General features: G+C 41.8%; 1 protein-coding gene across 4 annotated transcripts in view; it reads right to left on the bottom strand.

Annotated features, from left to right (window-relative positions):
- The window catches only part of Inpp4b (inositol polyphosphate-4-phosphatase, type II, 105kDa), a 354,826-nt gene that overhangs the window by 227,423 nt on the left and 99,974 nt on the right, over positions 1–27,429 (bottom strand). For all 4 annotated transcript variants that reach the window (XM_013029535.1, XM_013029536.1, XM_013029537.1 and 1 more), the window contains exons 5-6: positions 20,978–21,096; positions 18,597–18,713 (exon numbers count right to left, since the gene is read on the bottom strand). In XM_013029535.1, the coding sequence (XP_012884989.1) occupies positions 18,597–18,713; positions 20,978–21,096 (236 nt within the window). The remainder of the gene's footprint in view (positions 1–18,596; positions 18,714–20,977; positions 21,097–27,429) is intronic.

Here is a 27,429-nt window from a genome sequence, read left to right as displayed (position 1 = left end):
AAAAAAAAAAAAAAAAACTTACAAAAAAGGAGCAATGCAGTTGGGTGAGAATGTAAGATCTAAAAAGATAAGCTATAAATGTAGATGGGAGCTAGATTAAAAAAAAGAATTGAAAACTAGGTGTAGTGGTACATTCCTGTAATCCCAGAATTCAAAAGACAGAAGCAGGATGGTCATGATCCTGAGTTTTAGGCTAGTGTAAGCTACATGTCTATATAGTGAAACCCTGTCAATCAGTCAATCAATCAATCAATCAATCTAGAAGGCAGTGGAAATCTACTGAAGAATTTTAGGAAAGAATACCATATGCAGCCAATGATGAGGAGCACCTCATGGTGAACATGAGGATTGAAAAGGATGCTTGCGTAGTTTTTATGATTCTGTGCTGTTACCTCTAGTTACCAATGCAGAGGAGGCATACGAATGGAGGGAGGATGAGCAAACTGTCTGTATGCACACATACATTCAATATACAATATGTACAACTTGAATGACGCAACTTGAGGGTAGAAATGGGCTGGGGAAAGATGAGGGAGAATGATGGAGGATGGCGTTGATCAAGGTGTATTGTACTGACATCTGACTTCTGAAGCAGAAGCCCCTTTATCCAGCTACTTTGTTGTTTTGTTGTTTTTTTTTAAATGCCTATCCCCAGTTCCCCAACTCTTCAAAGCTAGGCTGAGAAAGTATCCTCAGTTTCATCCCCAACAGTAGTATGGGTATATACTCAGAAGCAAAATTGGCAGGTCTCAAATGAACAATGCTCAGAGGCCTCCTTTAAAGCTACTTGAAAACCCTATTAGTTGGAACAATCAATTTGAGCAAGCAATCTTGCCTTTCCAGATAATGTCCGTGTCACAGTGGCCATTCTGACCTTCTTAGTGCGAAGGTTGTTCTGGCTGGAATTGGAAAAATCCATTCGGAATCCATCCAAAGTGGATCTTGGCCTTCTGAGGGGCTCCAGACAATGGTACTGGCTTGTCATGCCCTCCGTAGGCGCAGGGAGTATTATCTTTGCGTGGAGATAACCTTTGGGATTGTAGCTACAGAAAGGATGCTCTTACTTTCTTGAAAAGGCTGGTTAGTATGTTGTGAACAGCAGGCTCTGGACTCTGGATGCCTGGACAATCCTGCTCCTCCAAGAGCTAGCCATGCAACCCAGTACAACATACTGAGCCTAACCCTGCCTTCGCTCCCTCTTGAGTAACGAGAGTTAACGTTGGCGGTAGTGCCCACTGCCGTGTGGCTGTCAGGCAGATGAAAAACTAAGTAATCCCAACAGATTACTGGATCAAGATTTGTTTATTCCTATCATCATCACCAACTTCCATTTAAAAACATGTATCAAAGATCCTCTCTTTTCATTTATTATCATCATGATATTGAGAGAGATTAATGTCAGAATAATCCATCTATAGTGTCCGCTTTATTTCAATGCTATACCATTTGGATTCATTTTTTTCCAGGTTCTCAGGATCCCATTATCTTATAACGTGTTGAGATAAAATAACTCTTTTAGGCAGGAAATTCTTCTTCATGTCAACGGTTATTTGGTCATGCTGAACTGGAAGCCTTTTTTTTTTTTTTTAACCTAGGTTCGGTTTTTGTGCCCATTTCTTTTAAGGATGAAGTTTGTGATAACTATGATTACATAGCATTGCTTCTAGAAAGAACTTCAAATCTTTATCCCAGAGCATTACAGAGTCTTTCCTTCCCAGATAGTGATACATATAAGAGGGGCTTTTATAAGAGGGGCTTTTATAAGAGGGGCTTTTAAACAAATAATAAAAAAATGTCATTTGGAGAGATTTTAGCCATTAAGTGCTCCCATTATGGACCTTGAGATTCTGACATCCTTGTGAATGGTGACCCTGATGTTAACATAAACAGAAATACACACAAGCTGTAATTAAGGTGAACTACTTCAGGACTCACTCTTCAGAAGCGTGAGGGAATGGCCAATCTGCTAGACATAAAAGCAGGGTCAAATTATCAGATTTGCTCACTTACGCTTTTTAATATTCCTCAGCACCGTTTTGTGTGGTGTAAACCATCTGTTCTTTCATGCTAGATAGAAAGGTGTCACAGGAAAGGTGTTTCAGAAGCCATCACTATAGAAGTAAACATTTGAGACCTACGAATTTCATGGAATGCTACTCTAAAAATACATTTCAGACACTTTCATTTCCCAGCATTGCTTCATATTACAAAGCCAAGTACAGTCATGATACATTGAAAGTAATTAATGCTAAAATTCCTCTCTGAGCTGTGAAGAATTTAGGTCATTCTTGGATAGGATAATGTCTATGTTAATTCTGAAAATCTCCCAGGATTCAGGTCAGAGAGCTACACACTGTAGGGAAGGAAAACATAACTTTAGATAATGATTGAAGGTGAGGACTGTGCTGACTGGAGAGATGAAATGCCTTTTAATTATGTCTGTTCACCAAAAAAAAGATTATATTTAATGAAATGTAAGGCAGAGAATATATATCCCAGTAGTCCCACAAATAGTTTGAAAAGTATTTATGCAAGGTACATACATTGAGCATACAGTGCACTACCTCCTGCATGCTACCTTATACAGTTTAGATGCAGGTGTTACTTTGCTCTTCAAGTGTCAGCTGGATGCATTCTTCTTCCTTGAGCTGCTCTCTTACTGTTCTAAGCCCTTTGTCTCCTAAGCATATATTTCTAAACTCTAAAGGCTTGACTCCACTCCCCTGTCAATACACAGATCCAATTCCCTCTCATCAAAGTACTGCTGAGGACCAAATACTATTATTTTGCTGCACATCTGTGAGATGTAAGAAGTAAACGCAAAGAGAGGATGCTGCTTGCTTAAAAAAAATAATCAGTTCATGCTGACAGGCAAGTGGAACCAGGAATTTAAAACTCCCTGGGATCCAGCAATCTTTCTATTACACTTGGCACAGCACAAAGACATACCCTTGTGGAAGAAAGATTAAGGTGGTATCTCATACATAATGTCGCCCTAGATTTAGACATCACATACCTCCTCTTCAAAAGGTTCTCAGGTATTACCTCATTTGTCTTATTCCAACATCCCTGAAAGATAACTGGGGCACATAGGTTCAACCGTGGTTCCCACCACAGGTCATCTGAGACCAGGAAGAGCAAAGTTGCACACAGCCTTCTGCTGAGCTCAAGTAAGCGCTGGGCCAGAATGTAAGACACGGCTTCCAGTCTTGGGTTCCTTCTGCTGATGGCACTGGACTTGTGAGAAGGAACTGGGTGTAGGGAGTGTGAGGCAGGGGGACTGCTCTCTTATGTCATAGTTCTCTCTAACGTAGTTCTCAGGTGCTTTTGTCCATGGGAATGTAGAAGAACTTCAACTGGACTTTTCATGTTGTTCCAAGTTGGTGATTAATGTTTAGTGGTAAGATCAAAATAAACATTACTATTCCATATTCTACATAGAACTGAACACAACAGAGCATCGAATTTGCAGACGTTAGCCTTCTGGCTTCCCAAATTCATCTTTTAAAAAAAAAAGTGGGAAAAGAGACAAGCAAGAGGTCCTCAAGAAAGATACATTCTTGCCCCAAATCCTTGACTTAATGGGAAATAAAACTCCACTGCCCCCTGTCCCATACAGTAAATCAGAACCATCTAAGAGGATGCCGATCAGATACAGTAAATCAGAACCATCTAAGAGGATGCCGATCAGATACTGAGATCCCTGCAGCTCATCAGTCCCCATGTGAAATATGGAGGGTGTTTCTGACATTCCCTGTGTCTAATCCAAGGAGAGACAGAGTTTTAAAATGACAAAAGACAGAAACAAGTGACTTCAGTATTACAGCTCATCCCTGCAGTATTGAGCTCCTGTGCTTAAATGGGCATAGTGGAAAGACAGCTGGACGGAAACCATCTTACCACGAACCCCACACAGAAGGACCGCTGGCCAGGGGAGAGGCCTCCCACAGCGAGAGGCTACAGGTGTGCCCACAGTATCTGGTGCAGAAAACGGTGTGAAAAGGTGCCTCTCTTCCCAAACCCTTCACCACATTCTCCTGTCTTCCCTATGAGAGACTCAACTACGCTACCAGTGAGCCATAGCCTGAGAAAGAGCAGCAACCAACAACAGGCCGCAAGGGCAGCAGTCGGGTCAGAGGGAAGCATTCTCATTCCCTTTCCTTTCTTTCTACCTCACCACATCAGGAAAACACGATGGGGGGAGGTGGTGTTGAAGACCAGCTCCCCATTCCTACCCTCAAATACAAGAAAGAGCGAAGCACACCGAGCTGCATGCTGGAGACTCCTAGAGTCTCCATCCTGGCCTTGGTGTTAGGAAGGACAGTTTTATAGAAGAATCACAATTGGGGTTGCAACAAGGCAGAATGTGAGTCCTGGAAAAAGGACTTGGAGGTCGCAAAAATCTGCCTGGGGTGTTATGAAGGGATTGGGAGAGGGATTTGACATCACACGGTAGGGGAGCAAGGATTGGTGAAAAATAAAAGCATTTCATGTTTGTTGCATTGAGCTGAGCCTTCTCACTAGGATGGACACAGGCAGAGGCTAAACCACCTGAGCTGGTCGGGGAGAGAGGGTGGGCTTCCACAGCGAAGGAAGGCTATTATTTATGCTTCGCCATAGAGATGATTTGCTGCAGGAAAACAACCTCCAAGTGTCAGGAGGAAGAAACGCAGATGGTCTGAACACTTCCGGCCCCATCTATCCTCAGGACTTGGGAGTTATCAGATATCTGACACTACGAGGAACGAACAAGTATTGAAGACATGTTGCCACATCAATTAAAGGCAATGTGTATCCACAACGCCAGTCATTTCACACAGCAACTGATTACCACGTGTATGCCTTGCAAAAGCAGCCTGGATTCAGGGAGGTGGGAAAACCACAGAACATCATCATAGATCATACGACTGATCGCTGATTGCATAATAGATCATTTAATTATTTTTAAAGTAGAAGTTTTTCAAGAGTTTACTCTCCAAATTATTAATCCTTGTCACAAAAACCAATTCTTTTTTTTCCCACTTACTCAGAGTAAATTCCATTTAGGCCTTCCATCCTGATGATATAAATCGACACTATAATTATCTTCACTCAACAATAATCTTTAAAAGTGTCTTCCTACCATTATAAAAATGACAACCATAAATCTGGCATAAAATATTTTAAAAATAAATGGCTCTAACAATGTATTATTAGGGCCAGTTACGTCTAATTTTAAAGAATCATTAATTAAGTTCCAGTAAGAGAATAAATCACCCAAATGAAAAGGAGAAATAAAGTAGAATATAATATATGTATGTGAAATAATATATGTATGCTAATTGTCACTCAACAATCCACATGCTCCTTAACACATTGCTTGATGTAATGAAAATAAGATAAGTCAGTGTGAATTTGGATCAGTTCAACTAAAAATGATATCCTGAATAGATCCTATAGAAATACAATGTGCTAAGGATTGATCAAAATTCAAAACTAACAGAATAAATAAGACGTAGATTAACAAGGAAGGAGAAAAAGTCTGTAAGTACTGCCCTCAGCAAAAGGCCATGTAATCAAATATCCTTGCAAGCTAAAAAAATATGTCCTATTTGCTGTATCAGTTAGGTTGTGATTATATGAAAAATAGCCTACTGGGCTGAGAAGGTGGCTCAGTGGTAGAGCGCTTGCCTCACATGCATAAGGCCCTGGATTCGATTCCTCAGCATCATATAAGCAGAAAAAGCTGGAAGTAGTGCTATGGCTCAAGTGGTAGAGCACTCGCCTTGAGCTGAAGAGCTGAGGGACAGCGCCCAGGCCCAGAGTTCAAGCCCTACCACCGACAAAAAACAAACAAACAAACAAACAAAAGCCTATTCAAATTGGTTGAACTAAACAGGATCAAAGGAAGAACCACTTATAAAAGCCTGCTAAGGATGGGTCCTAAGAAGCAGCCATGTCTCAACATTTAAAACACTATTCGTTGACATGAACTCCAGGAAACGGAAATACATTTTTTGTTGTTGGTGGTGGTGGTGATGGTGGTGGTGTCTGTTCTTGCTTTGAGTTGTTTTTTCATCTATGGGGGAGGAGGGGATAGAGAAAAGGAAGGAGAAAGGGGGAACAAATGCAGTATACACTATGTGGAAAAGATCTATGTAACCGGTAGGCTGGGTGGGAGGGGGAAACGAGTGGGGGGAGCAAAGGGAGAGGTGACATTGTCCAAAAAGGACACGTACTCATTACCTGACACATGACGTGGTAGCCCCTGTAGAACGCCTTAACAATGGCAATGCAATTATTTAAAAGAATAAGAAGAGGAGGAGGAGGAAGGGGAGGAAGAGGAAGAAGAGCAGGAGAAAGAGGAAGGGGAGGAGGAGGATCCCATGAAGCCAAAAAAAATGTGGGCTAGTGGTCACTTCTATTTACCACTGACTGAAAAGCAGAAATAAAGGCACCATGTCTGTGGGGCACGCTGAGCGCTGGAGCAGGGGTAAGGCTGCAGAATGACAGAAACTACCACTAGAGAGGAGAGCGGCCAATCAGAACCAGCACACGGGTGGACGCCTGTGAGCAGCCAGATCTTCCCCATCCATGTCCTCCTCACCAGCTGCTTATAGCATCCTTTGGGAAGCTCAGGGCCTAAGACCAGAGAGGCCAGAACAGGGAGGAGAAGTAGGGGAAAACAATATGTACAGAGGGACGGGGGGGGGTGGGAGGCAGACAAAATAACCAGACTATTTGCTAAGATGGAATATAGTAAACCAGACTTCTCTTTAGAATGTAATTAACCAGTCAACTGCCTGCCAAAATGGAAACGATATTCATTACAGATTGGAATGTTGGTAAGGCATCTGATACTCTGATATTGACAGTCCATATCCCTGACCATCAATGAAAGAAGTCAGAAGTAAGTATTAGCATAAATAATCTTCTTCCCTCCTCACTCCTTGGAGTAAGACGCACCAGCTGAAAAGACAGTTTTTGGTTAGTGCCTAGGAATCCAGAGTATCTTGACACACCAATGGTAATACACATAATAATTACTTAAACAATATTAGAATTCAGGTAATTAAATAGGTCAAGATGACAAACAGATACTAAATACTCAGACCCAAGTCTGTTCATTCAGAGTGTCTATCTTCCTGATATAAATAAATGTCCTCATAATCGTCAATTACTAATCTGGGACAATGTCCAGCAGTTTGCTTTGAAAAACTACACACTCTCCTGAAGCACAGTAGCCCATGCATAATGAGTCCCGAAGGAGTTTGTCTAGAGTTCTAAATCTCTTTTATATTTCCCTCTAAAATAAATCACCATAATAAAACAGTTCAGACTCGGAGTGATTTCCCAAATTATATATAATGCTGTGCATTAGAGGGAAGGAAAGACTCAGATGGTAACAATAAAAACAGAACATACTCCGCACATTTGGTTCTGTGGGGGGAAGAAGTGGAGAGGTTTAAGAGCACGGTCGGTGAAGGCAGGTGGCCCTGACCACGCCCTTGCTTCATTTCCAACATGGAGGCCTCTCACTCGCGGCTTGCAGGAATGCCGGCCTTGGAAGGAGAATCAGCACACATTTTTGTGGATGAAAAAATAAGGTAGAAGAGAATCTCTCTTTCCTATCGTGGGCAGAAATATTCCCTCTCCTGGATAAAGGACCCCATTTTCTCTCATCTGTAGCTGTTAGATCTCATTTATAAATGTATATATAAATAGATAGGGCTCATATGCATATAAAAGCAAACCTATTAACTAGAGTCTAGTACGTGTCAGGGGCAAGGCGAAGGAGGGTGTAGAATTCCAGTGGGATCACTCCTTTGGACAATTAGCTCGCAGTCTAACAAAATGAATACCAGGAACCTGGAACCTGTGTCAGAGGGCCGAAAATTCAAGGCGCCAGTGGCAGATGAAGGGAGAGAGGAAGGGTGGGCGGATGCGGTCATACTCTTCAGTGTATAGGAGCAAAAGTGGGGCTAGAAAACTGAGGGTGTGGATGGCATGGGGAGCGATGGCAGACACTGACGACGGGCTGACATTGAGCAAAATGTACCTGACTCATAAACGAGCACACTGAGTCAAAACTTAAATATGATTCTTAAAACACTGAAAGAGGAATTCTCTCTCCAGAAAAGAGTCTTCTTGTCTCAGAAGTGAACACCACTCCAACTCCCGTTACCTTGCTGTCCCCACAAATAGCATCCTACATCATTGCTTATTTAGGTGTTCCACCCTGAACCAAGGACACCTGCCTACAAAATATATAAACACAGACATACAGACACACACACATACACACACACATACACATACTAGGCCAGACAGCACAATTTTCTACTGGTCTTGAAGAACAGACAGTTTTAAATGGAATCATCTCTTTTCCAGAACAAGGATCAGCCTCAAATAGCTGTGGGCTGTAACAATTACTATTTTGCAGCCCGGGGGAGTGGAAAGTGGCCTGATAGAGAAGCCAAGTCCTATAAGTGTCATAAATTCCGTGTTTGCATCTATATTCGATAGATTGGTGCCCTTTCATGAAGGAGAAAGTGTTTGAAAAGATGAATAGAGTAACAATGCTTGACCTTTTAAGGTTCTGGAAACCTAAGATAATAAATCCCAAATACATAGAGACAAATATATTTCTGTAAAATAGAATTCCTCTCTTTGAGATTTGAAATATGCAAGTAAATATACTCTTGAGGCAAAATGTAATAGAAACCTAGACAATGGATGTTAGTTGTGTTTCTTTTAGAATAGAATGATTAAGAATAGTACAGATTCAGGAGCTAAAGAGACCCAGTTCAAATTTGAGAAATTCTACTTAATTACATTGTTAAGGTGGGTTTCCTTTTGGTGTCTCAATCTCATCTAGGAAGGAAGAATGATATCCATTTATCTATAGCATAGTAAAGATTGAATGAGCAAATATAAAGAGCCTAGAAAAGTCGGTGTGATTCAGAATGGTTGTGTTAAGAATTTCCTGTTATTCTACTGAAGAAGAAGATATTTATCTCCGTAGATCTAGGCAGCTCTATCCTTTGATCTTTCCATCTTAACATGGTGTCATTTATTTCATCTTTCTATTTTATAAGGCCCAAATAGAATTATCCCTGATATTAAAGGGTAGATCTAGCTTACTCTATTGTGTACTGTCTGCATTTGTACTCTGGTGTAATTCAGTAATGACATTTGCATCTTCTATCTTTGATGTTGTTAGGAGTCCAACTGGTTAAACCATGTTTACGGGCAGGAGAGGATTGTTAGTGCACTTTTTAGGTAGTTGTGGTCGCAAAAGTTGCTTTAACCAGTTTCATCTAATTAATTTTCATGAATTTCATGAGGTCAGGCTATAAAAGAAGCATTCTACTAACAAAACGCTTTAAAGAAGGCAAATTCCACAAAATGCTTTCACTCAGTGCTTTTGAAATGATCCCTTACATATCAAACTGGACAACGACGACTCAAAGTGGAAAGAGAGCCAAAGAGGGATGGGCAGAGTCACTATTCATCACACTGGGAGGAAGCATGGTTTGACAAGTGGATCTCAAGGAAGTGGACATGTTTCTCTCTTTCGTTCTTCCTTATGTGTGGTTTTAGAAGGCAGACCCACAGATAGACTGCCATTTATGTTACACTGGAAAACCTGAGTGTGCCTAGCAAGTCATGTTTTGTCCTTTTTCCTCTCCTTTTGGAAAGAAATAATTAGGTAATGACTGTCAGAGATGCAGAACGCAGAGCATCAGAATAGCGGAATACTAAAATCAAAAGGGAAAACGTGGGCTCTTATTCACCGCTCTTCACCTATCACTCTGCACAGACCCCTGAGCAGCCACAAGTTACCTGACCAGAATATGGTTGAGATATTAGACTAATCAATGCTCAGGTAATGCTGACAACCTTGTGGATTCTGGTACCATCGAGCCACGAAGACTTCTCTTGGAAATACAGTGTTGCTCAGGGAAAAACAAAATCCCTTGCTGGCACATGCATTTCTATTTCATTTTTTTTCCCATGTCTAAATCAAGGGACAGAGCAAATATCAAAGTCCACATTTTATAGCTGCAAAAGCTGACTTGCCCAAGGAGAAGACTTGTGCAAAGTGCTATCATAAGGAGCAGATCTAAGCCTGGAGCTTCTGTCTTTCTAGTGTCTTCAGCTTGCAATTCAGCCTTGTGGTTAGGAAGGAATCAGAGGACAAAGGGCTGTGCTCTTGATCCTGGGTTTGAAAGCCTCTCTAGCACAGCTGGCTTTAGCACTGCGTGTGTCTGCTTTCCCACAGTAGGGACAGGAAACCCAGCATGTGCCTCTCTCGGTGAGTTTTCCAATGCCTCTTAAAAATCACCATTGTCTTTGCCAGGCTAGTATAATAATTCATTTCCAGTTGGTAATTGTTCTTCTATAATACTTCTTAAGGTGTCAAAGGGGAAGAAAGCAATGCCAAGAAAAAGCAACTATTTATACTACATGTATTTTTGTGGAAAGCCGAAGACAAACAAAACACTGGGTAGGTAAGAGCTCTGCATTTTAGCCCACATTAACAGAAATATTTCTGCCTAGAAAAATTCTCTGGATATTCACATTGTCTTGAGGATATTTAAAGCTCTATTTTTAGCTGCAAATGAACCTGAGCCTATGATTGAAAACGTTGTCTTGCTAAACACACAGAGACATACAACTTTGTGACAATCACTCACTGTAAAGGGTTCATATTTAAAATGATGTAGCTCCAAGATTAGAGTTTGAAGAGGCCCATTTCTTTGTTCTTCTGAGAACCAATCGAGATGCTCTGCACATTTTACTATGTCTCTGCTGAAATTTGAGAATAACAAGCAAATGTGGCTGCTAAAACATATGCTTTAAATTCACTGTGGGGGGGGGTGTGGTGGGTGAGGTATTACTGCTACTTAAGCCCTATTCAATTAATATTTTCTTGGAATCTGCTTTCAAGACACTCATACGAATATCATAATGTTTTCTTAAACACCCAAGTGGGGAAAAATCAGTGTGTTTTGTAAAATTTTATCTATCTGATTAAATAGTGCCTGATCTCATCATCATAGCTCATCCACCAGAAAGAAAAACATTATGTCATTTGTAGGAAAATAGATGGACCTGGGGAAAAAATTATGTTAAGTGAAAGGATTCAGGCTCAGCAAGACAAAGTGGGAGTGTTTTCTCTCATGTGCAAATTAAATCTAAATTATAAACGTAGATGAAGCATACACAGGGTCCTATGCATTACACATAAATAAGTGGACTAAAGTACGGACATACACAGGGGGAGATTCTAATGGTGTAACTCCTTTAAACAAAGGAATAACAGTTTTACACAATGAATACCAAGAAGCTGAAGCATATTTATACAGGAGAGAGGGAGATAAAGGTTAAGGAGGCAGATCAATGGAGAGAGAAAAGATGGGTGAATATAGTCATAACACCCAATGAACAGATTGAACATGGAACCAGATAACCTGAGGGGCAGATGGAGGAGAATGAAGGAAGGGGTGACGTTGGTAAGATACATCACACTCACAAATGGACGTGCTGAGCAGAAACCCCTCTGTACAACTCCTTAAAGATCATTTTGAAAATAAAAATTAACCAAGTTATTTCCCCTAGTGGATACGAAAGACTCCCTCTTTCTGAACACACACACTGACTGAGTTCCTCAGGGTGAGGTAGAGGAAGGAACCGAACCCTCAGCCTTCAGCTCCCAGCCCAGTGAGCACATCAGAAGATGCCCGAGCCCCAGGCTATGAAACCTAACGAGCCTGGCCCTGACAGAAGGAGAAGTCCACCTCGGTGCCGTGAAGGCAGCAGAGACCCCTTTCCCAGCAAACGACATGACCTTCTACTGCTGTACATAGGACTTTCCTTGGTGAGCTTAAAAGTTTTACCTGAATTTAAATGCCAGCCTCAACCCAGTTGCAATTACCATTGCATTCAAATGATAGCAAGGAAAGCCGATGTTTCTTTAGAATTGTCTTTTGTTCCCACTGTGCGGTGTCTATAAACTTACAGTAATTAAAAGCTATTCCTAGCCAAAGCAGACTAACCTTTTAAATGACTAGCTTCTGCTCCTTTCAAAGCACTGGAAATATTTTGGCAATGTATCATATTTCATCTGTGCACGAATAGGAAGCCAATGCCAGGCATCCACCACCACTGCACCCACTGGCGAGCTCCCTGGGCCCCCCGGGACCACAGCTGCTCTGCTCTGCCCTGCTACAGCATGGACACAGCAGCCCTGGCCAGCCAGGCGCCAAAGGCCTAAGCCACGAAGCAAATGGTAACAACTGCACAGTACTTGAGACTGTAGAAATGAGGAAAACATCCCAGCACAAAGGGAAGTAACTTGAAACAGAAATAAGCCATCTTCCAATTCAGGGCCTCACTGGCGAATGTCACTGTCGGGTCAGCTATCAGATTATTTAATTGGGGGGTGAGGTAGACAAACATGACTGTTAACCCTGCCGAGATGGTGCATTCCCGTCTGCTGCTGCTGGAGCGCCTCCTGACCCCAGTGAACATCTCCCAACTTAATGCAGACCTTCAGGAACCATCGCTAGGGATTGCTATTTTCCTCCTCCTCCCCTGCACAAACCTGCCTACCAATCTCCAGAAGTTGCCTTCATTCCCTTCAAATGGCCACCAACAGTAGGCCCGCACGGCTCCCAAGCCCACAGTGGACAGCATGCTGTCAGGCTGCGATGTGTCCACAGTGGTCCTTCCGTGGAAGACCTGCAGCTCTGACATACAGCTTCATTCTGCCATTGCGCTATTATCTCCCCCTCTTCCTCACACGCCTCGCGTACTCCTCTCCTCCGTTCTATGTATGGTAAGGATGCGCATACATTTTCCTCTATGCTCATAAGAGCTATGTGCAACTACGTACTCTCTAGATGTAAACAACACCCACACACGTATATATAATACACACACACACACATTTTAAGTGTTTTTTTTAACGAAACTACATATTCTCTGAAACATCTTGTTTTACTTGGTTCTACAATGTTTGAATTCCATACAGTGTGGTTTTAGCGCTCCCTTGCCTGGCATCTTATTTACTCCAGGTTTCAGGATATCCTGTTCTGTGGTTGAGCCATGATTTTCTCACACATTTCCCCACCCTGCACACCTGCACTCTGTTTCTAAGCGTTCACTCTCATGACTCGGTCTTTTCACTACTTTTTTTTTACATCTTGGTGTTTTATTTCTGTGAGTTTGGTAACTAAGACTAAGGTTCTGGATCAGCTACACACGCAACTTTACTTGTAATACCCAGGGTAGACCACATTTTTTTTTTTTTGGTCAGTCATGGGGCTTGAACTCTGGTCGCTGTCCCTCAGCTCTTCAGCTCAAGGCGAGCGCTCTACCAGTTGAGCCACGGCGCCACTTCCGGTTTTCTAGTGGTTTATTGGAGATAAGCGTTTCATGGACTTTCCTTGCCCGGGCTGACTTTGAACTGTGATCCTCAGATCTCAGTCTCCTGAGTAGCTAGGATTACAGACGTGAGCCACTGGCACCCGGCCACTTTTTAAATTGAGAAAAATTGACATTTAACCAGTAATATATGAGAATAATATGTTCTCACATCCTTGCCATTAATAGTCTTTAAAGGTTTCACGAATCTGATTGTAAACAATTAACAATCACCTTGCTATTCTAGTTTTGTGTCTCCAAGGGAAGGTAAATAGCTTCTTTTCTCAAATTTCTTGTGCTTTTTCCTCTAATTTAGAATCCTTTGTCTGAAGACTATTGCGTTCTTTGTTCAACTGTTGACCAATTTTCTTATATATTATAATTACTTATTATGGAGATTATAACAATAATTGCTAAGTTGCAAATAATTTTCCACATCTATTCTATCTCTGTTGTTTATGATATATCCCAATGTAAAACATCTCGATCACCAAATACTCATAAATTACCATGCTTTTGTATTCACATTCTTTAGAAAACTTCCTTTGTTCTGCCTGTATAATGTACAGAGTTTCTGGAATTGTTTTGGATGGGTTTTCATGTAGTTTAATTTCCCACACTTAATTGATGCAACCTGAAATACATATCTGTATATAGGATATGGTGGGGCTATAATTTTTCTTCCACATGTGCATTTATGTCACCATCTTTTTTCTTAAATGCTAGATAAAAAGTAAGTTGAAACATGGGTAGTCATCGCACGCTCTGAAGCCTGCCTCTGGGTGGGGCAGGCTGCCGAGCATCTCCGGGCATCCATTCATTCCTATGATCAAACCTTGAGGTGGTTTTAACTATAGTAGTTCTATGCTGTGTTTGATGTCTGATCAGGTAAGCCTTACTACGCTTTTTAAATTGTCCTTGATTATTGTTAGGTATTGATTTTCCCCATAAGCTCTAAGCAGAGTTCATTCAGTCCCCAACATCCCTGTCTATATGAAGAACTCTGGATGTTTCGATTAAAGTTGCATTATGTTGATAAACTGAATGTCGTCAGTTTCCATTGGCCCTTCTCCTGCAACACAAATGCCACTTATCCAGTTATAAAGATCTTTCTGCATATTCTTCTATGCGCTTTTATGCTTTTCCAGATTGTATACTTTGCTATAAAAGGGAGAAGCTATTTATTCATAAATATGTTCATTTACATCCAACCAAATTATATTCAACTTACCAACTAATCATATTGGACTTTTATTTACTAAATTCTTTTGGACTTTCATATCATTAGAAAACAATTTTATCTTCTGCCTCTGAATTTTATGTATAAGTAATATAATTTTCTCATTTCCATTCCTCTAACCTGTAGTGAATATTGACTAATAATAATGGCATGGCTAACTTAGTGTCCAATTATTTAAGCACTTAATTGTTTGAGAATACTTACATCATTTTATTGGAATAGATTTTTTTATTATCTTCTAGTAATCAATTTCCCCTTTCTTATCCATGTTGCCACACTATCCAATACCTCTTTAGCATTGAGTTTTCTCCTTTAGTTATTAACCAAATGGATTGTATTGACTGACACAGTAATACTGAACAATTATACTTTGCTAAAATAAACTCTACCTGGTTCAAGCATAGTTTCTTTCCCCTCACATAGATGAATTCTATTCAGTAGTCTTTCGTTTCAATGTCTTCATTTGTTTTTAATAGAATTTTAATTGTAGTTTGCTTCTTAAAACATTCATCAGGTTTGGGTATTATGCTTACCTAGTCTCTATAAACTATGCTATGGGAGCTTTCTGTTTTTCCCCTGTAATCACATGATATTTTCTATATACCAGTAATTCAAACATTTCTAGTACAATACCTATAAAGGGCTCCTGAAAGAGTTTCTGCTGCTGGGGATATAGCTCAGTGGTAGAGCTCTTACCCCACATGTACAAGGTCCTGAGTTAGATTCCTGGCATAAATCTTAGTTCTGGTCCCCATGCTCCCCACTCCCGCCCCAAGAAAGGAAAGATATGAAAAAAGTAAGCAAGAGTAGCTGTTCCCCACCTGATCTGTGTAGTTCTGGGTTAACCTCTGCCTCCTTACGGTGAAGAAACAGAGATTTGTAAAAAGAGAAGATACATACCAAATTAGATTTCTGTAGACAAGAATAAACCCCAGACTGTCTACCTCGCTGGCTCAATACAGAGCGCCACATGGCTCCTCCACCCCTCTCCTCAATGCTGCCCCATGATGCTCAGTCCTCCCACTGGACAGAGTGAAGAGCTCAGTGAGCCTTTGCAGGGCCGAGTCCTCAAGGATACGCATGCTCCCTGGGCTGCTCGTTGTGGATGCTTGACTGTAAGAAAACTGCCTGGAAAGCAGCTTTACCCAATATCTCTATTGAATTCTAAAAGGGGGCAGTGCATTCCAGCTGTTATGAGCTAGCTAGGTTACACAACTTCCCGGTCCTCAACAGACAGCTAGACATTAGAGCAATCCATTCTGAAAAAAAGTAAATTTTTCATCATGAGGGGAAAAGAATCACAATGTCACTCCAATCTGAAGAGTCACCCTGACACCTACACCAAACTCTACCCCATCCACCAAGTACTACCCATCTGCCTCCCAGGGAGGCTTCACCAGCCATGGGGAGGCTGAGATGCCATAGGAGGGAACAAGGAACATTCCAGACCATCACTCTCCCACTGGTTGTGATGCAAAGGTCTGGATAGTCACAGGAACACAAGAACAACAGCTAGATGATAAGTAACAGCTGAACTGGGGAGGAGGGACAACATAGAAAAGGCCATCATTTCTCTCTTCACACATTTAATACGAGCAGGTAAATAAATATGGAATGGCAAAGCAATATATCTGTCTCACAAACTCTAAGTAATGATCAACGCCAAAGGAAAACACAACCAGATTAGTCACCTGCCTTAACTAATTAGAAATCGAGCGATACAGAAGACTGCATTGCTGAGTCAGTCTAATATGATCATTTGATGGACTCAAATACACTTTGAACTGCATGCATATAATTCATGAGTGATCCAAAATCATAGAATTGTTCAGTCTCATTCCTTGTACCTTAAACACATGACAATCTTAAAGAATTTAGGTTGTTCGTTATAAGCACTGGACCGCCTGCTTTATCTCCCTAGCCCCAAAGAAGAACATATGAGAAGATGAGGCTGGCACCAGCCCCGTGTCCCTGGGGACTATTAGAATATTCGCGAACCGCGCTTCTATTTACACTACCATCACTGAAGCTAATCCTTAGCTATTTTAGGGAAAAGGTTATGCTTTAATTAACAGCATTTTCCAAACAAAAGCTGTTTGCATTTCTTAAGTATTTTCAAATTTCAGAAATTTTATTTCACAGCAGGAGCTCCAGTTGATCCCATGCTTTTATGTGATAACACTTCTGATAAAGAAAGTAAGTCTTTGAAAGATGCCAAATAATTAGTTTCCAGCAACGGAAGTCAACAAGAACCATAATTAATGCTTAAGAACACTGTTTATGTCTAGAGCATCAATATATAGTGGAGGGACCAGAAGAGAAAGAAACACCTTTGCCCCTGAGTAAACACAAGCACTGAACGGGCAAACCTTGGCACCTGAGGTATAGCGCTTCCCTAGCTCCGTGCGTTCATGTTCTCTGTCTTTCTGACACCGTGGGACTGTTGCAAGGCTGAATGTAATCATATGCTTTGTAGGATATAACAGTCCATAGTTTATGCTTGCTTCCTAATTTTTCAGTGGCTGGCTTCACCCAAGATCTTATCTCTTTCTCAGAAAAGTTGGAAGCAGCAAATGTAGGATCACTTGAAAAAAAAATACAAAGACCCTAAATACAGATAGCCATTTCAGCTACTATTCCCTGCTTTGACTTGTACCATGTATGGAGAAATAGGAGCTGGCAGCAAAAACAATAATAATTGCAGTAAATTAACATTTGCTAATTACTCTGCGCCCACTAGTCTTATAAAAAGTTCCATGCGTTAACTCATTCAATCCTTATAACAACCCTACAAGGTGATAGAATAAATATAAGAATAACAACAAATAGAATAATAAAGGAAATTAAGGAACCCAACATTAACTCTCCTAGAGTCTCAAAGCTGGCAGTTGAAATAAATCCAGACAGTCTGTTTGTAGAACCTTCCTACTTAATAACTTTACCAGACCACCATCATTATTTCTGTTCTCTGTATGTACTGTGCACTTATCTGACAACCTGTACTATAATAGAGAAATAAACATTTACAAATGTTCCTTAGAGAAAGGAGTAGTTACTGAAGCTGAAGGGAAATCCCTCGGTGCGGCTCCTCAGCTCGGTAGCCACTCTTCGTTTTAGCTATAACCTTCCTGGAGCCTACCGGTATACCTGCCACCAATGCCCTTCCTTCCTTTTCCTTTACTGTTGACCATTAAGAACCCCATCTTTCTCCTGCCTTGAAGTTCATTCTGCTGGGAGAGCTTTCATGGAGGAGGCTACTTCCTTCTCATCAACTTCTTCATAGCGGCATTCTTATCTGCCCAGGTATTGTGCGAGTGGCCACTAGGGACTGCACCAGCACCTCAATGTCCATACAAGAGTGGAATTCACCAAGTCAGAAGATAGAAGTATCTACAACAAAAGGCCACTGGGATTATTCATGGCCTTGAGGCAACGAGATCAATTATTACCTTCTCTGTTGACTTGGATGCCAGTAACAATGACAGTAAAAATTGAGGAGATTTCTGACCTGATAGTATTCAAAACAGTAAGTTGTTAAGAGTATAGCACTTTATCCATCGTGGGCTTTTGTTTTTTTGTTTTGTTTTTTTTTTGAAAAGTTACAATATCTTGAAAGCTTTGACTATCGTCGACCCGCTTTCTGCCGCAGTATCGCCCATTCAGATCCACACAACCGTAGTAACTATAGCCACAAACAAGCCACGAGGTCATAAGCCTCTCTAAAAGAGAGGGAATCTACCCTGAAGGTTTTTCCTTCAGCCGGCTCCCATCCTGGCCATCAGCCAGATGAATACGAACAACACCCGAAACACTAGAAATGGAGGACAAGTATAAACACAGACCCAGTACCCCTTGAAAAACAAATGTCAGTGGCTTCCAAAGCCCACTCACAGAAAAGCACACGTCCTTCATTTTCCCAAAGAAAGAAAGAAGCGGAGGCACTTACAGTGTCGTGGGACTTGTCCTTCACATCATACACGGCTAGTTTTATTGTGGTCTCTTCGTAGATGGGGTACTCGGGTGGGAATGTGACACCAGTCAGAAACAGTGGGTCTCTTGTTCCCTGAAATAGCACACGCAGACAACTTGGATTCAATAAGGCAGCAACTGCAGGCAACAGCATGCAACGACACACAAGTGTGCGGACTGTGACCCGCTGTTCTAGGACATGGTTCCATTCGAAGGGAGCTCTAGGCAGCCAGCGGTAGCACGTGGTGCCGGAGGAGGGTGCCACTGAGCTGTAGGCTGGGTGGATTTCTGTATTGTCAGAGCTGTGCATGACAAGTCTTGAACACATGAGTGTTACTTTACCCCTAACCTTTCTTTCAGGCCCGATGTCAGTCCATTGCAGCGTACTTAACCGTTTTATTGTTATATAGTTATCTATAAATTGCGCAGGTAGGCTAAGTTAAATGTAAGCTATTCTCTCAGCTTTATTTGGTAATTCTGCTACCTAACCTATGCTTTGACAGCATTTGTTTGTGTTTTGAGGTGCAGTTGTGACTTTTTTCCCACTCCAGACTGACTTGAACACTAATAAAAGGAAACTTTAATATGGTATATTAGGAGCTGTGGCTCAGGATGTGGCACACAGGATATTTCAATTCCTTAGAAGGCCTTTTTAAGAGCTGACATCCAACCTTCAGTTTTATGCACACACACACACACACACACACACACAATTGTCTATGGAAGTTTTTAAAAGCCCATGTTATTCTCTCACTCATTTGATATTCACCCATTTTTTTTTACTTCAAAAGCAAAATACAGTTTTCCTTGGCTCTATGAGGATCCACAATGAATAAAACTGCTAAAATATAGCCACACATACTCCAATATAAAATTTTGAAATGATCTACTAGAAATTACTTTTATGGAAAAGAATAATTGTTTGATATGTGCAAGTAGCATAATAAGAATTTAGAAGAAGAAGAAGAAAAACACATCAATACGTAATTAAGTTTTAAAATTTGGCGAAATTTTGAAAACAATCAGGCAGGTGCTTGTGGCTCATGCCTGAAATCCTAGCTACTCAGATCAGGCAAGAAAGTCCACAAGACTCTTATCTCCCATGAACAACTGAAAAAGCCAGAAGTGGAGCTGTGACTCAAGTGGCAGAGCTCTAGCCTTGAGCACAAATGCTTCAGGACAATACTCAGGCAGGCCCTGAGTTCAAGCCCCAGGACCTGCACCAAAACAACACAGAACAGGACTTGAAAATACTCTTCAGAACAATTTTATGATTTTAGTCGAGTGAGCAAGTGAAGTTATTTTGGTTAAGTCAGCAATGGCCTGAACACAGAGTTTCCAAAGAACAGAATTAGGGATCCAGGCAGGATCTAGGTCAGTCCCATACTAGAAGTGACTCAGGATCAGTCTGAATCACTTCTTCCACCAACTGCACCAAAGCAGGCCCAGTTGGCCCCAGCCAGCCAGGTCTGGGGCTGGGTGCCTAGGGTCCCACAGACCACACCTCACACCACACAGACATGGCTGACAAATCTAAGCAAAGCAAACAAACCTGAGGGAGAGCCTTAGTCAGCTTTCTCCAGCCCCAGAACAGCAAGTCTTTCTCCTCCACTCGCGTCTTGAAATGTGTGATCCGAACAAAATAATCAGAACGGAAACACTTCCTCTTTTAAACTGGATCCAACACAATAACCAGTTTCCTCCTGACACATCTGAACGATCTATCACTACCCATTAAGGTAAATAGGAAATAGCTCATCGGACGAGTGATCTTTACACCTTTTGCCTGGAAACATTACCGATTCTCAAGTTCATCAACCAACCTTTCTTGGAAAAACAGCATCCTCTGAAAGACAAAGACACACACACACACACACACACACGCTCACAGACATGCACATGCACCTGCCCACATACAGCTGGGAACAGTGGCTTCTACAAATCAGATAGAAGAACACAGGACCAAATGAAAAGAGCAAAACTACTGAACACATGGAGCACTCCGACAGGTCCTCTGACAACGTTCCCCCACTGTATGTTCTCTCCAGTTCATTTAAAATCTATTGCTTTTCTGTGCTGCGATCTGGTTTGGGAATCCCATATGAAAAGTTTTGTGTGAAAGAGGCATAAAAGTCTTCCAAGAAAAACGGGTGATTTCTTTCTCCTTGGGTTTATTCTGGTGATGGAACAACTCATGAACCCTTGATAACCACTGGTATGCATTGCTTCCTTAGTGACAGGAAAATAACAGCTCTAGACCACAGAGTAATTTATGCTCAGAGAAACAGAGAGGGGGGCGGGGGCGGGGAGGGCGCTAGAGGAAGGGAGGAAGGGAGAGGGTGCAAAAGGCAAGCTCACCTCCACAGTCTCGGTGCTGGAATACCTTGAGACACTCTGCTGGGCGGGGTGGATTACTGAGACCTGCACCAGGGTGTTCAGCTTCCGATCACGGCCAGGAGCCACGAGATCCTTGCATGCTGGCAATGGCAGAGGAGAAAGAAAGAAAGAAAAGAAACTGACACCATCGCTCAGGGAAACACGCCTGTCAGTCTGTCTCTGTCCGGATTGGAGAGTAAACTTGGCGGGGCTCGCTGGGACTCAGGCAGCTCTGCAGAGGAAGTCCCTTGGAAGTACCTTACAGAAATAGGAAGTCACGTGCCCCCGCCGTGCTGAATTCGGACTTCATTTCCACTGACTACATTTGCAGCTCCTGCAAGTTGTTGGCTGTGTGAGAATGCCCATATCCACCGCCCCAGGGACTTCAGGGACTTTAATTAGTCCTGAAGCCAGTGGGCTTTAATTCACACTCCTGGCTGGGGGAAACTGATTGACTGGGCTATATCCAGGAAACCAGCAATGCACATACTAGCACTGGCTGGGTTAGTTCACATGTGTGAGCGAGCGCACACTTCTCCTCACCAGCTCTGGCCTCTACTGCCATTCACAAGCACAGAAACAGGAACAGTAGTTACCAGGACAGAGCTCAGGGGGGAGGAAGGGTTAAAAAAGCCCTTTGTCTGGAATTCTAGCCGAGTCTGAGAAAGCACCATAGGATAAGCATGGGGTAATTCTTGCCCAGGGGCCACAAATCTTAAGAACTTTCTCTTGGGACAAGGCTCAAGTTACAGACACCAGCCACCATACCATATTTCCTTGAGTATTTTCTCCTCTCACATATCCTCCTCCCACTTTGGAGAAGAAAAAGCCAACAACAACAAAAAATCGGCTTTCTTCTCAGCAATCTGCCCTCTTCCGTCCATTTCCCCGCTGGTTTTGAAATAGGAATTTCGCTCTGTGAAGCTGATTGTTAGGAGGTGATGGAAAGGGGCTCAAGTTTGGCTCCACTAGTGGCCTGCCAAGGACTAGAGCTCCTGCTAGGGGTTCTGAGAAGCAGCAGCCCAGGGGCCTAACAAGAGTGCCTGGGTCTCTCCCTCAGATTCCCCACCCTTCCCTCTGATCACAGCCAGCTCACAAGGAGCTTAAGCTCAGCCCTGGGTCTGTGGCCCTCAGCTGCTAGGACAGAGGTAATATATAGGCTTATATCTTAAAAGCAAAGGAAATTATACAGATAATTATCACCTTTCCATTTCTTACAGATCATCTCAGGAGATAGAGAACACAAGTAGTTGGCAATCAAACAAGCCAGGGCTTTGTTCAATTCTAATAGTCATAACTGGCAAAAAATTGCATTTCTTTTTGCCAGACTTTGGGATCCTCTTTCTTTCTTCTATTGAGATGGTATTTTGATTTACATTTGTCTTATTCAATCCACATGACTCAAGCAATACAGGAGAACTTAACAAAGGACATGTGGGGGGGTGGAGGGGAGGGGAAATGTAGCCACAGTTAATTTAACCCTCATTATTTTTGAGGCATTCTGTTTCCATCTCTTGATTCCTCACAATCATACTTTGAATGATTATTTTAGCTTGGTATATTAAAAAAAAAACAACTAGAAACTTTGCAGGACACTAGTGGCTCATGCCCATAATCCTAACTACTCAGGAGGCTGAGATCTGAGGATCACAGTTTGAGGCCAGCACAGGCAGGAAAATGAGGAAGAATCTTACCTCCAACTAAACACACACACACACACACACACACACACACACACGCCAGAAGTGGACCTGTGGCTCAAGTGGTAGAGCCCTAGCCTTGAGCATAAATAGTCAGAGAGAAGGTTCAGGGCCAGAGTTAAAGCCCCAGGACCTAGGAAGGCGGAAAAAAACAACAACTAGAAGCTTAGAAACATGATATGCTATATTTACATGACTAGGTCCCTTCGGAAGCTTTCTTACATCAGTACCTTGAGCTCCATTTCTTCCTTGGCTTGCTGACCTGCCATGTTTAGAAACTATTGCCGGGTGCTGATAGCTCACACCTGTAATCCTAGCTACTCAGGAAGCTGAGATCTGAGGATCACAGCTTAAAGCCAGCCCGGGCAGGAAACTCTGTGAGATTTGTATCTCTAATAAACCACTAGAAAACCAGAAGTGGTGCTGTGGATCAAGCGGTAGAGCGCTCGCCTTGAGCTGAAGAGTGCAGGGACAGCTCCCAGGCCCAGAGTTCAAGCCCCACGACTGACCAAAAAAAGAAAAAAGAAAAGAAAGAAAAAGAAACCACTGCCACTGCCCTTTGTTGCTCAACCCAAGAGCATTACTCTTTTAAAAACTACTGATGCGAGGTTTCAATAACATCAACCTATCACAGAAAGGAAAGGAAAGCTCTGCTTTAGATGTCACTGTTCTCGGGTAGCTATTTTGATCGTTTCCTTTTGTTGCCCTTTGAATGTGTTGAATTGTGGCACTCCCTGGGTTTCTGCGCACGGTGAACACTTACTGATGATGGCCTGTGTTGGTTTTAGGATTCCCAAGGGTGAGCCATATTTTTCCACTTTCTGATGATAGCTTTGTACTCTGTGAACTCCTGACACCCAACTGGCTCAGAATAACTCACTTCTTCTCTGAGTTCTTATGGTGCTGGATTGTGGTCTGTGGTTAGTTCCCAGAAGTGAGCAGCTATGTCTCTATTTCATCAGAGAAAACCTGAGTGTCGCCGCCTTACACCTCCTAAGAACAGAGAGAATCTCTACTAGGCTGGCATGTTTTGAAGAGGGATTCAGATACCCCAATACGAATCATATTAATTTGCATTTCATTATATTCCAGGCCTACAAGTAGTCATATAAAAACCTCAGCAATAATTAGCCAGGCACCAGTAGCTCCTGTCTGTGATCCCAGATACTCAGGAGGCTGAGATCTGAGGATCACAGTTCAAAGCCAGCCGGGGCAGGAAACTCCATAAGACTCTTATCACCAATTAACTAAAAGAAAAAAAATGCTCAAAATGGAGAAGTGGAGGTGTGAATCAAGTTGTAAAGCGCCCCGGCTTTGAGTGAAAAAAAGCCAAGGGAGAGCATGAGGCCCTGAGTTCAACTCTGACTACAGGCACAAACAGAAACTGAAAACAATAATCATCACTCTATTGGGCACTGAAGTCTTCTCTTTTCTTCCTGACAGCCAACAAAATTCACTCTTCCTTCTGACTAAAGCACCAAGATTTCATAGGAGAGAAGTGTAGCTCTCAGAATTCTGAGACACGGGCCTAGATTCTCTATAACAACTTTACACTCGACACGTTTCCTGTCTCAACAGGGTGGGCATATGTAAGAAGTCTGGCTTTTCGTGAATCAAGTTTTCTATGCAGAAATACGTTTGCCAGCAACAGTTTCAGTGCGTATAATTCCCTCATGCTTTCAGGATCCCAGTTTGAAGCCAGCCCAGCCAAACAAATCCACGAGACTCTTATCTCCAATTAACCAGCAAGAAGACGGAAAAGCTGTGGCTCACCCGTCTTGAGTGTAAAAGTTAAGTGCACAAGGACCTGAGATCAACTTCAGTACTGGTACCAGAAATCAAATTTAAAATAAAATCTCCATCTTTCTCAAAATACTGTTGATGTGAGTTTTTCAATGAAATACCAGCTTGTGTTTCACACAGCCAGCCTTTCTAAATCATGTCAAGTCTATCAGCTTCTTAGATCCTTTCTATCATTCCAGCTAACCTTGGATACTATCAGTGAGCTCAGTAGCAGCAATAATTGATTTGAATTGGAATGCTGCTACCAGGTCAGGTGGCTTTGAATCATCACTTAATTAGAAGGGCTGTGGAGCATCTGCGTGAACGTGCAGGGCCCAGCCTTGTGGGAAAACCTGAGGCCTCGGCAGCCTGGATCACGGCTAGCTGCAAGCAACTGCCCTTCACTGTAAGAACGGTTTGTCTGTTTTTCTACAAAGTTTGGTCATTTTTCTTCCCTTACCTACACTGATCTCTCTTCCTGGCCTTTCATGTAAGTGACATCTAACAAAACCTATTGTCTTTTCCCCACAACGAACCACCTGGGTAAGAAAGGAATGAAAACCTTTGAGAAGTTTTTCATCTTTACAATTCTTTACTGAGACGAACCAAAGGACGCTCCGGCCTAGAGAAGACACCACACGGCATAGCACGTGAAGCATAAAAAAATTGCTGGGCTTTGTCTGCCGGTGTTTTATTTATCATAAGAGTTGCACGCGAGGCAAGCGCTTTACTACCCTAGCTTGAGTCTATTATTCAGACAGGATGCTGAGATTTGGCCCAGACTGGTCTCAGACTGTGATACTCCTCCCTCAGACTCTAGAGTTGCCAGAAGAACAGGGAGATGTCATCACATCAGGGGCTCAATCTTTAGTTAAGATAAACCATATTTGATTCTGGGGTCAGGCCTAAGGAGCTACACGGCCTTTCCTCCATTATTCCATGTGACTTTGAGTCTCTGGAATTAAGTGAACAGACTCTATTAAAAAAAAAGAAGATATGAGAATACCATCTATAAGAAAGTGATAAAAGAACACTAGGCATCTAAGAAGTCTTTGAATGTGTTATTGTTATTATAGATCTTAATATGAATAGTTACATATTAACATAAAATTGATTTATTATTACACATGTTTATAATAACTATATGCTCAAAATAATCTAGGTTGACCCTGGTTTTAGGTAAGGTTATTCTTTTTTAATAAAAGCATTTATTCATCAAAATTATATTGAATCTCCTCCAAAACTGAGAAAATTGAGGGCAGGGGTGGGATGAGAGGAATGGAGAGAACGTTGAAAGGCGTGGCATTGATTACGACGCACTGTGTTCATAAGCTGCTTTGTTGACCAGCAACCCCTTTGTACACTACTGAAGATAACAATAATAGTATAGAAAGCATTTAGTAAACATATTTATGGATTTTTGTATCTTGTTTCTATATCGTGAAATAAGTGTTTTTAAACCATTTATTGGATCATGTGTTTATTTCAAACCATAGTTATCATTAGTGTATTTCATCTGTGATACCAGATGGGTATTTTATATTCTCACCTCTGATCAGGAAACTTCCAAATAAAAAACAATGGCAAAAATTGCAGAAAGTTTTATCTTGTTTCCTGGCAAATGTATCACAAGGGTAAAAACCAGAAAAAAGAAAAAACAGTCGAAGCCCCCTTTATGCAGGGGCTTACCTGGAGAGTGCATTTCTTTCCTCAGAAGATCAGGGCTCTGAGCAACATTACCTTGACAATGGCCTTAACCAGGCTTTTCTGCTCTCAACATGCCCTGTCTTTATCAAAAAGAGGCAAATAGAACTGCTTTCTCTCTCTCCCCCTCTTTTCCCGCCTTCTCTCTTTCTCCTCCTCTTTCATAAATCCTTGCTGTATATCCCAGGCTAGCCTTGAACTCACAATCGCCCTGCCTCAGGAGTCAAAGGGTTGGGCTTCCATGTCTGTGCCATTCAACCACCCAAACTTGCTAATCTTGCTGTTAAACAACATGATCTGGATCCAGGTGATTTTTATTTATTTTTATTTATTTATTTTTTTGTCGGTCGTGGGGCTTGAACTCTGGGCCTGGGTGCTGTCCCTCAGCTCTTCAGCTCAACGCGAGCACTCTACCACTTGAGCTACAGCGCCACTTCCGGCTTTCCAGTGGTTTATTGGAGATAAGAGTCTCACAGTCTCTCCTGCCGGGGCTGGCTTTGAACTACTATCCTCAGATCTCAGCCTCCTGAGTAGCTAGGATTACAGGCATGAGCCACCAGAGCCTGGCTCCAGGTGATTTTTAATATACAGAAATATTATGTGTGTGTATATACTATATGCATATGTATGCATATATACATATGGATGTATATGCATATATACATATATGCCTATGCAGATATATACACTATGTATATGAAAATAATTATAAAATACAATACTTTTTAATAAAGAGTAATAGAGAGGGAATCAATTTGATTAGTATATATATCAAAATGAAATCTCTCTAAAAATCCATTTATGATCATTTTTATCCAGATTACATACTTAATAATTTTCATTAGGTCGTGGCATATAACTGTGTTTATACATTGAGAGATGGAGTTTGGTGTTTTTTTGTTGAAAATTGTTTTCATCTTTAGTCATGTGAGATATCTGTAGTTCATAGACTTTTATTTATTATCTCTTTCTGGTTTGGGTATCACTGAGTCTCTGGACATGAATTAGTGTTAGTTCTGCTTCTGTTTCTTGAAAGAGTGCACAGCTGATCTGTGTCTTCCTTTCATTAAATGTTTCACAGGACAAACAAGTAGGAATAAAATGTGGTCTTGTTAGTCACAGTGGTGACTAGTGGAGGCCAACTCTGACTTTGATGTGAGTTCTCCCCTTCCACTTCATTGGGAATGCAAGACTGAAAGGCCAAAGGACAGAGTGCCCCAGAATAGAAATGTAGCCTCACACACAGGA

This window comes from Dipodomys ordii, unplaced genomic scaffold (genome assembly GCF_000151885.1).
Source record: "Dipodomys ordii isolate 6190 unplaced genomic scaffold, Dord_2.0 Scaffold119, whole genome shotgun sequence".
Lineage (NCBI taxonomy): Eukaryota > Metazoa > Chordata > Mammalia > Rodentia > Heteromyidae > Dipodomys > Dipodomys ordii.
This window is presented reverse-complemented; position numbering and strand designations above follow the sequence as displayed.